A 10,537-nucleotide genomic window follows, 5' to 3' on the forward strand; every position below is an offset into this window, starting at 1 on the left:
GGGGGAGGGGAGGGGAGGGGGAGGGGAAGGGAAGGGGACAGAATTTCCCAACCCTTTTTAATAGCAGGCTGACCAGCTGGGCAAGGAGGCTCACGGGTGTAATCGCAGTGCTTTGGCAGGCTGAGGTGGGAGGATCACCTGAGGTCAGGAGTTCCAGCAGCCTGACTAATATGATGAAACCCTGTCTCTACTAAAAATACAAAAATTATCCGGGCATGGTGGTGTGCACCTGTAGTCCCAACTACTTGGGAGGCTGAGACAGGAGAACTGCTTGAACCCAGGAGGCAGAGGTTGCAGTGAGTTGAGATTGTGCCACTGCATTCCAGCCTGGGCAACAGAGCGAGACTCTGTCTCAAAAACAACAACAACAAAACAGCAGGCAGACCTGTACCATGGGAAACAGATTACCCCAGGAAAGGAAGATTCGGAAGGAGAAAGGCTAAAAAGGGAAAGGGTGCAAACAGCCACTGTGGTTGGGGAGGCCATTTCCTCCCAGGGAGCAGGAGATAGCAAGATCAGCAACAAGGGGTCTGATGCCCTAAATGTCAGGGAGTGGAAACTAGAATAAGAGCCTGAGTAGGTAGTGCCACATTATACTTATTCAATCAGATAGTCTCCCACTAAGTAAATGACGGTTCCGTACAAGCTGTGGAGCCTGGGTGATGACTCATTTGTAACAGAGTCTCTCTACTGCCAGGGTGCATTTTGTATTCCCATAGTCAGATCAGAAAAGAACAAAGGAAGAGCCGCAGAAGCAGAATTGGACTGGCAGCCTAGACACTCGGGCCTAAATCTGCCTCTAGCTCAAAATTGTTCTGTCCCACATTCCATCTTTCTGTTCCTCTCACTCTTCTGCCAACCGCATGTTCTAACTTTCTAAATCAATGCTCACCATACACACACACACACACACACACACACCAAACAGCCAGCCACATATATTTAGCACTAATTATATGCCTGTGCTTTAAGGTATATTATCTTCAAATGTCACAACAACTTTGTAAGGCAGGTGTTATCACTCCCATTTTATTTATTTATTGAGATATAATTCACCCTTTTTAAGTGTACAATTCAGTGGCTTTTAGTATGTTCACAAAGTTGTACAAGTATCACCCCTATTTAATTCCAGAGCTTTCTCATCTCCCCCCAGAAAAATCCCATACCCATTAGCAGTCACCCCTTATTTGCTCATTTTCTTCTCCCCACATCTCTTGGCAACCACTAATCTATTTTCTATCTCTATAAATTTGCCTATTTTGGATATTTCATATCAATGGAATCATATAATCTGTGGCACTATGTATTACTCCCATTTTATATATGAAGAACCCAAGATTCAAATAGGTTAAGTAACTTGCCCCAAGTCACACAGTTAAAAAGAGAATGCACTTGAATAGGAACCCAGATTTCATTTAAATGCTATGCTTGCTTTTGGCCACTGTATGCTGCCTCCATGCAGGAAGAAAATTGAGAAAGAAAGACCAAGTTTTGGATATCCTTGGAAAAATGGGATTTTGTTAATCTTTTTTAAAATGATTAGATTAGATTACCTTTTATTAAAAGTAGTAAGAACCAAAACTATAGCACTATCTTTGCTGAGCTTATGATCAGCATAAGATGTTGAAATGCACTGGCAACTCTTTTAAACAGATGATGGCAAACGACCACAGAGCACACCCATCCCAGCCTCAGCACTGCTGTCACTGTGCTCCACCCTACAATCCCAGCTTCTCCCCACCCCTCTGCCCCATAGAGATGACAGCTCTATAAAATGAAGCTCTAAAGAATCTCCTCTTTCCCAACTTTTCATCCCTTCCCCAAATGTCACTCTGCCACTTAAACTTTCTCATCATACAAATGTCTAAGACGACCTAGGAAAATGCCTATTTTATGTATTTATGTATTTATCTATCTATCTATCTATCTATCTATCTATCTTGAGACACAGTCTCACTCTGTCACCCAAGTTGTAGTGCACTGGCATGATCTCAGCTCACCGCAACCTCCGCCTCCTGGGTTCAAGCGATTCTCCTGCCTCAGCCTCCTGAGTAGCTGGGATTACAGGCCCGCACCACCATGCCCAGCTAACTTTTTGTATTTTAGTAGAGACGATGTTTCACCATGCTGGCTAGGCTAGTCTCGAGCTCCTGACCTGAGGTGATCCACTCGCCTCAGCCTCCCAAAGTGCTGGAATTACAGTAGTGAGCCACCGTGACCAGCCAAAAATGCCTATTTTAAATAAGCACACTAGTGCTTTTCCCCTTCTTTTAAATGCTGGCACATTTAAAAGGTGTGACAAAAAGGTGAAGAATGTTGGAGAAACACAGCTGTGAGCTCACCAAAGGCAAAGAGCTATAAAAAACCTGAGAATTATAACTCATATAAAAGGCTTATAACCTACCTTAGCATTCTGCTTTTTTATGTATGTGTTTTATGTGTTGCACATGTATATGGTTTAGATTATACCTCTCTAGAGGACCAAGTCCAGGTCTTCTTAGACCTTTTTAATCCATCATCCAACATAAATGATTATTGATGATAATTATAATTATTTTTTCTTTCTTAAAAGTATAGAAGGGAAAGACTATCTTCACTAGCCTAAGGCCAAGGCCAGTATCTTTATTTGACTCTTTTTTTTCTTTTTGAGACAGAGTCTCCCTCTTCCGCCTAGGCGGGATTGCAGTGGCGCTATCTCGGCTCACTGCAAGCTCCGCCTCCCAGGTTCACGCCATTCTCCTGCCTCAGCCTCCCGAGTAGCTGAGTAGCTGGGACTACAGGCGCCCACCACCAAGCCCGGCTAGGTTTTTATATTTTTAGTAGAGACAGGGTTTCACTGTGTTAGCCAGGATGGTCTTGACCTCCTTGTGATCCGCCCACCTCGGCCTCCCAAAGTGCTGGGATTACAAGCGTGAGCCACAGTGCCCGGTCCTTTTTATTTGACTCTTTATCCCCCATACGTAGCACATTGCCCAGTACATACCAGGTACTCAGATATTTATTGAATAATAGCTAATACTTACATAGCACCTTACCAGGCACTGTTCTTTTCTCTTTTTTTTTGAGACAGAGTCTCGCTGTGCCTCCCAGGCTGGAGTGCAGTGGCACAACCTTGGCTCACCGAAAACTCTGCCTCCCGGGTTCAAGCGATTCTCCTGCCTCAGCCTCCCAAGTAGCTGGGATTTTACAGGCATGTGCCACCATGCCCAGCGAGTTATATATATATATATATATATATATTTTTTTTTTTTTTTTTTTTTTTTTTTGAGACGGAGTCACGTTCTGTCCCCCGGGCTGGAGTGCAGTAGCTGGATCTCAGCTCACTGCAAGCTCCACCTCCCGGGTTTACACTATTCTCCTGTCTTGGCCTCTCGAGTAGCTGGGACTACAGGCACCCGCCACCTTGCCCGGCGAGATTTTTTTTTTTTAGTAGAGACGGGGTTTCACCGTGTTAGCCAGGATGGTCTCAATCTCCTGACCTCGTGATCCGCCCATCTCGGCCTCCCAAAGTGCTGGGATTACAGGCTTAAGCCACGGCACCCGGCCTCTAGTTTTATATTTTTAATAGACAAGGGGTTTTTCCTTGTTGGTCAGGCTGGTCTCAAACTCCTGACCTCAGGTGATCCACCCGCCTTGGCCTCCCAAAGAGTTGAGATTACAGGCGTGAGCCACCACACCTGGCCTGTTTTTTGTTTTTTGTTGTTTTAAAACAGAGTCTCAATCTGTCGCCCAGGCTGGAGCACAGCAGGTGATCTCGACTCACTGCAACCTCCGCCTCCCAGGTTCAAGCGATTCTCCTGCCTCAGCCTCCTGAGTAGCTGGGAAAGAGGCATCCGCCACCCTGCCTGGCTAATTTTTGTATTTTCAGTAGAGATGGGGTTTTACCATGTCAGTCAGGCTGGTCTCGAACTCCTGACCTCAAGTGATCCGCCCTCCTTGGCCTCCCAAAGTGCTGGGATTACAGGCGTGAGCCACCACCGTGTCCAGCCCAGGTCCTGTTCTAAACATGCACATAGATTTACTCCCAAGAACCGGAGAGATCAGTACCGTTATAATCCCTATTTCCAGATGAGGAAATGAAGGCACAGCACAGTTGTGATTTGCCCAAGATCATTTGGTTAGGAAGAGGTGAAACCAGGATTCAAAGAAGGCAGCACAGACCACAGAATTTCAACAAGACATATTTAAGTCACTCAAATATTTTTTTTTTTTTTTTTTTTGAGACACAGTCTCACTGCGATGCCCAGGCTGGAGTGCAATGGCTCAAACTCGACTCACTGCAACCTCCGCCTCCTGGATTCAAGCAATTCTCCTGCCTCAGCCTCCCGAGTAGCTGGGGTTACAGGCACGTGCCATCATGCCTGGCTAATGTTTGTACTTTTAGTAGAGATGGGGTTTCACCACATTGGCCAGGCTGGTTAGAACTCCTGACCTCGGGTGATCCGCCGACCTCGGGTGATCCTCCTGCCTCGGCCTCCCAAAGTGCTGGAATTAAAGGCGTGAGCCACCGCGCCTGGCCCACTCCAATTTCTTAAAATTGAGAGGCTTATGACAAATTGCAACAGCTAGCAACTTTACTGGATCATAAAACAAGAAAAATACTTTTCCATGCCGGGCACAGTGGCTCACGCCTGTAATCACAGCACTGTGGGAGGCCAAGGCAGGCAGATCACTTAAGGTCAGGAGTTTGAGATCAGCCTGGCCAACATGGTAAAACCCTGCCTCTACTAAAAATAGAAAGAAAAAAAAAATTAGCCGGTGGCTCAAGCCTGTAATCCCAGCACTTTGGGAGGCCGAGACGGGCGGATCACGAGGTCAGGAGATCGAGACCATCCTGGCTAACACGGTGAAACCCCGTCTCTACTAAAAATACAAAAAATTAGCCGGGCGAGGTGGCCGGCGCCTGTGGTCCCAGCTACTCGGGAGGCTGAGGCAGGAGAATGGCGTGAACCCGGGAGGCGGAGGTTGCAGTGAGCTGAGATCCGGCCACTGCACTCCAGCCTGGGCGACAGAGCAAGACTCCGTCTCAAAAAAAAAAAGAAAAAAAAATTAGCTGGGCCTGGTGGCAGGCGCCTGTAGTCCCAGCTACTCAGGAGGCTGAAGCAGGAGAATCACGTGAACAGGGGAAGCGAAGGTTGCAGTGAGCCAAGATCATGCCACTGCACTCCAGCCTGGGCAACACAGAGAGACTCTGTCTCAAAAAAAAAAAAAGAAAAAGAAAAATACTTTTCCCTCTGCTACTCTTAATACTCCATCCTGCCTTTCCTCAGAAGTGCTCAAAGCCTTTATTTATTTATTTATTTATTTATTTATTTATTTATTTAGAGACAAGAGTTTCACTCTTGTTGCCCAGGCTGGAGTGCAATGGCGTGATCTCGGCTCACCACAACCTCCACCTCCCAGATTCAAGTGATTCTCCTGCCTCAGCCTTCCCCAGCAGCTGGGATTACAGGCATGTGTCACCATGCCCAGCTAATTTTTTTGGATTTTTAGTAGAGACAGGTTTCTCCATGTTGGTCAGGCTGGTCTCTAACTCCCAACCTCAGGTGATCCGCCTGCCTCAGCATCCCAAAGTGCTGGGATTACAGGTGTGAGCCACCACACCCAGCCCAAAGCCTTTATCTCATTACTTCTGATTCCTCTGACATAAGAAAATCAACAGATAAAAGGGCTCTCACGCCCTATAGCTAAGTGAAAAGGCCAGTGATTTGGGCAGCAGGGGAAGAAATGAATCAAGGAAACTTTACTTATAATTCAGTTTTCTCTGTATAGGTCAAGCTACTCTAAAAACAGAAGACCATTTTGGAGTTCCAGTCTACTTACTTTTTTTTTCTTTTTTTTCTTCCTGAGATGGAGTCTCGCTCTGTCGCCCAGGCCGGTGTGCAGTGGTGCAATCTCAGCTCACTGTACCTCTGCCTCCTGGGCTTAAGCGATTCTCCTGCTTCAGCCTCCCAAGTAGCTGGGATTATAGGTGTGCGCCACCATGCCCGGCTAATTTTTGTATTTTTAGTAGACATGGGGTTTCGCCATGTTGGCCAGGCTGGGCTTGAACTCCTGACCTCAGGTGATCTACCCACCTTGGCCTCCCAAAGTGCTGGGATTACAGGTGTGAGCCACCACAACTGGCCTTACTTTTTAACTTCTAAAATACCATATACTTTACATATCCTCTACACTGACCCCAGTGAATTCAGAACTATAAAATTTTAGAGGAAAATATTATTTTGGGTCCTTTACTCTCTTTTGTGGGTGAAAGTGAGACAATAAAAATTTTTGGTATCATATGGCATTACAAATGGTATATAAATAGACATGAAAATTGTTTTACTATTGTTACCATCCTTTTAGTACAATAATTTCAAATTGAGAGTTAATTCTTGATATTCTTTCAGTTGCTCAAATACCATACTACATCAACCTAGAGGCACACTTCCATTCTGAAATAATGTTTAAAACCTACAGGTTTGTTTGGGTAAGAATTGAGTGTTCCTCTTGGACACAGGAAGGGGAACATCACACAATGGGACCTGCTGTGGGGTGGGGGGAAGGGGGAGGGATAGCATTAGGAGATATACCTAATGTAAATGACGAGTTAATGGGTGCAGCACACCAACATGGCACATGTATACATATGTAACAAACCTGCACGTTATGCACATGTACCCTAGAACTTAAAGTATAATAAAAAATAAATAAATAACAGAATTGAGTGTTCCTTCAACATCCAAGTTCCTATTAATCAGAGACTAACATTCATAAAAGAAAGCTGAGGAATGGGTGTGGTGGCTGATTACTGTAATTCCAGCACCTTGGGAGGTTGAGGTGGAAGGATCGTTTGAGGCCATGAGTTTCTGAACAGCCTGGGCAACAAAGCGAGACCCCATCTTTACAAAAAAATTTAAAAAAGAAAGTTGAGACAGTCTCTGAATGAACTTGACCTTACAAAGATGGCCTATAAATGACAGAACAACAACTAGTTGTCTTTTTAGGAGTGGTTTCTACTTTCTGACATGACCACCTAAATAGCTAGGAAAATGCATCCCTAAAATATACATAGTAAGTGTCCCCTCACTAACTTTCCTTGGTGCATTTTTACCCCCAAACACTCCATGCTGAAAGGAAGAGAAGCATTTTATGGAACAAAACCAAATTGCTCCCAGTCCTGCCATCTGCACACTTCCAGGTTTTTATTTGGGATGGACAGACTCCACACGGTGAAGAGTTAAATACGCAAAGATTAGTTCATGATGCAGTCAACTGGAAAAGCTAATGAGGCGAAATGCAAAGTTATATTTGTATGTCTTAAGTTGTTTTTTAAAGAATAAAAACAAGAGCCAACCAAAGTGCCTTGAAAACCTCCATCTCTCTGAGGTTAATCGATTCTCTTTGTTTTAGAAGCCAAGTCTAAAATAAATAGTTGTTTTAAAATAAAAACAGCAATAAAGGGCTTTTTAAGATAAGCTGTGAGAGAAACTTTCCAGCAGGGGACACCTCTGGAAAGCACTGTTATGGGTGCGGGTGAAAGTACACATTCTGGGGATCGTCTCAGAAAACATTAGCCCTTCTCATCAGCTGTTTTCTGGTAGCCTCACAGATACCAGTTCTCTCTACAAGTCCATTCCAGGACAGCGTTATTTCCGGGCATAAGATGTCAAAACAACTTCAGAAAAATTAGTAATCCCCCTCCTTTTATGCTACAAGATAAAATAAGGCTTTTTAAATTCCGATCCAAACCAACTAAATGGAATAGTATCATTTAAAGCCCTGTCATAATCTTAGTATCTTATTTTTATCACCATTTGTGGATTCCCAGTCCGATGTAGGACATTAAGTGCAAAACTTTGGGAATATAAGAGCTAACACCCAAAGTCAGAACAATTCATCCAGTTCTGAGCCTCGTGTTCAAATCTGCTGTATCTAAATTCATGGTTCTGAAGGTATTTTAACAGACCACCTGCCTCACATTCCCCAGTGTCTTTTATAATTACTACTATTATTTTATTTTTTGAGACGGAATCTCACTCTGTCGCACAGGGTGGAGTGCAGTGGCACAATCTCGGCTCACTGCACCTCCGTCTCCTGGTTTCAAGCGATTCTCCTGCCTCAGCCTCCCCAGTGGCTGAGATTACAGGCGCCACCCACCACACCTGGCTAGTTTTTGTTTGTTTGTTTGTTTGTTTGTTTGGTAGACACAGGGTTTCACCATGTTGGCCAGGCTGGTCTCCAATTCCTGACCTCAAGTGATCCGCTCGCCTCTACCTCCCAAAGTGCTGGGATTACAGACGTAAGCCACCGCGCCCGTCCTCTCCAGGTTCTTTTCATGTTAAATTAGATTTTTAGGACCCACTTTCCACACCTATTCAATCGGAATTAATGAGCTAGAGCATGAGACATGGCATTCTTAATACGCCCCTGGGGTGAGTTTAATGCACACTTTCGTTTGAGAATCACTAAATTAAACCCACAGACTTCTTTCCTGTTTTGTCCCCAAGAGATCTATCTACATGGAATGCCAGTCCCTTCTCCCTTCCGATCTAAAGTTATTTCCTAATTAGACGCAGTAGTTAACAAATCCTCCAGTTCCCCACCAACAGCAGTTTAAAAGGAAGCAAGACGTTAGGAAAGATTAAAGACCATGCACGATTTTAAGTGTTTGGGGGCCTTTGGCACATCCTAGAAAGAATCATGCAAGAACAAGAGTAGCTAGTTCTCCATTGGCTCAGGACCAAAACGATCCCTCCCCTCTCTTCTTCACCATAGCTGGAGCAACATCTCTGGCAATTCCCTGGCACCCATCAGATATGATTTCCACCCCCAACCCTATTTAGAGAATGTCCCCTCTTCACAGAGCTGCCGCATGATTGGTGTGAACACATTTCACATACATCATCAAACCCACACACCCGACTACAGTCCCATGGCCTCCTCGGACTCCCGGGACACCCTGCCGCCTCTGCTCCATCCCTAAACTGGGGCTCTGACCCACAACTGCGCACCCGCCCGCCTCCAACTCAGAGCAACTTTCCCCACTCCTCGGATTAACTGGTACCCTTTCCGAACGCCGGCCCAGCCCAGTCCCGTCAGCGCACACCCCGGTCCCCGGGGTCCTGCTCCGGGAACTCCGGCCCTTGGTTGCCCCTGGCTCCCGGTCCCCCAGCCGGGCCCTCAGCGGGCCCCCTCCTCCCCTCCTCAGAGGATGCCCTCCCAAGGCATCCCGGATCCAGCCGGCTCAGGCCCAGGGACCCGGCCACACTGCACGACTGCCCTTTTCCGCCTGCCTCTTCTCGGGCTTGTTTTGCAGGGCAGGGGTGCGGTCCGCCCTCCGATTTGCCTCTACTGCCCTCTCTCCCTCCGGGCTGCCCTCCTTACCCGCCTGCAGCCCGGTTTCGGCGACATCGCCTGCAGGGCCGCGCTCGGCCCCGCCGCCGCCCATGGGGGAGGAGGGACAAGTGTGGTTGTGGGAGCACTTAATGTCGCGGAAGAACTTCTGTGTCTCGCGCAGGTTCTGTCGCAGCCGTCCCAGGTAGCGGCGGTAGCGGCCGAAGCCCCGGCACAGCTCGCGGATCATTCCGCCGGGGCCGGGGCCGGGACCCGAAACGGGCTCGCTACCCCATGGTACCTCGTTGCCCTCCATCGCCTCTGTCCGCTCTGTCTTTGCGGCTCGGTCCCCGGCCGCTGGCCCGGCCTCCCTCCTCCCCGCCCCCCAAGTGCCGAAGGGAGGAGGAATCCGCCTCTTGACACCCCCGCTTGCAGTCAGCCAGGCTCCCAACCTCCGTCGCTGCCGTAGCAAACAAACCAAGCCGCAGTGCGCCGCTGTCGGAACCTTTCTCTCCACTACCCAGAAGCGTGAGGGAAGGATCGCTGGAGGACACCCTCGCCGCAGGGTCTCTTGGGACTTGTAGTCCAGGCTGGGACCAAACGCCAAAACCTCAAGGCTGGAGAAGGGGAGGCTGTGGATGGTACTGATCCCTTTTGGAGAAAATCCTCACTCGTTCTTATGTTTTCGCGCTCTCCTCATTTTAAAAAGTGTTCCCAATCCCCACTCAGCGTCCCTGAGGGGAGAGAGGAGCTGCAGAACCTGAGCGCCAGCAGAAGTGGGGTGCCTTACCGAAATCGTAGCGAAAGATGTTAATAGCAGAGAAAAGGAAGGAAACAAGACCGAGGACAGTCATATCTCCATGGCTACCCTAAGTGGCTCTCTCGTGTTTCGAATACAGTTGATACTGGGGAATCGGCTGAAAGTACCCTGGAAATAGGGAAATCTCTCATGTTTGTATTGTGTTCCCCTTTTCCAACTTTCCTTCTCCAGACTTAGAAAGGAAGGGTGTGAAAGGATCAACAAGAGCTGTAAGCTGAACTTCAGTTGGTTCCTCAAGTAAGGAGACTGGGCTAGGTAAGGGGAAGTTGAGGTTTGTGGCCTTCCAAACTATTTCTGATTATCTTAACTTGGCTTCTGCTAATATGGAAGACTTCTATTGACACACACAGTCACGGACTCCTGGACACAATTACAAAGGGGGCAAAACTTGACGTCACC

At 47.2% G+C, this 10,537-nt stretch overlaps 1 protein-coding gene across 3 annotated transcripts in view; it reads right to left on the bottom strand.

Annotated features, from left to right (window-relative positions):
• The window catches only part of DSTYK (dual serine/threonine and tyrosine protein kinase), a 71,697-nt gene extending 61,879 nt beyond the window's left edge, over window positions 1-9,818 (bottom strand). For all 3 annotated transcript variants that reach the window (XM_023186867.1, XM_023186868.1, XM_023186866.1), the window contains exon 1: window positions 9,370-9,818. In XM_023186867.1, coding sequence (XP_023042635.1) covers window positions 9,370-9,634 — 265 coding nt within the window. In that variant the 5' untranslated portion in view covers window positions 9,635-9,818. The remainder of the gene's footprint in view (window positions 1-9,369) is intronic.
• Window positions 9,819-10,537: the final 719 nt, after the last annotated feature.

Source organism: Piliocolobus tephrosceles, chromosome 1, assembly GCF_002776525.5.
Source record: "Piliocolobus tephrosceles isolate RC106 chromosome 1, ASM277652v3, whole genome shotgun sequence".
Lineage (NCBI taxonomy): Eukaryota > Metazoa > Chordata > Mammalia > Primates > Cercopithecidae > Piliocolobus > Piliocolobus tephrosceles.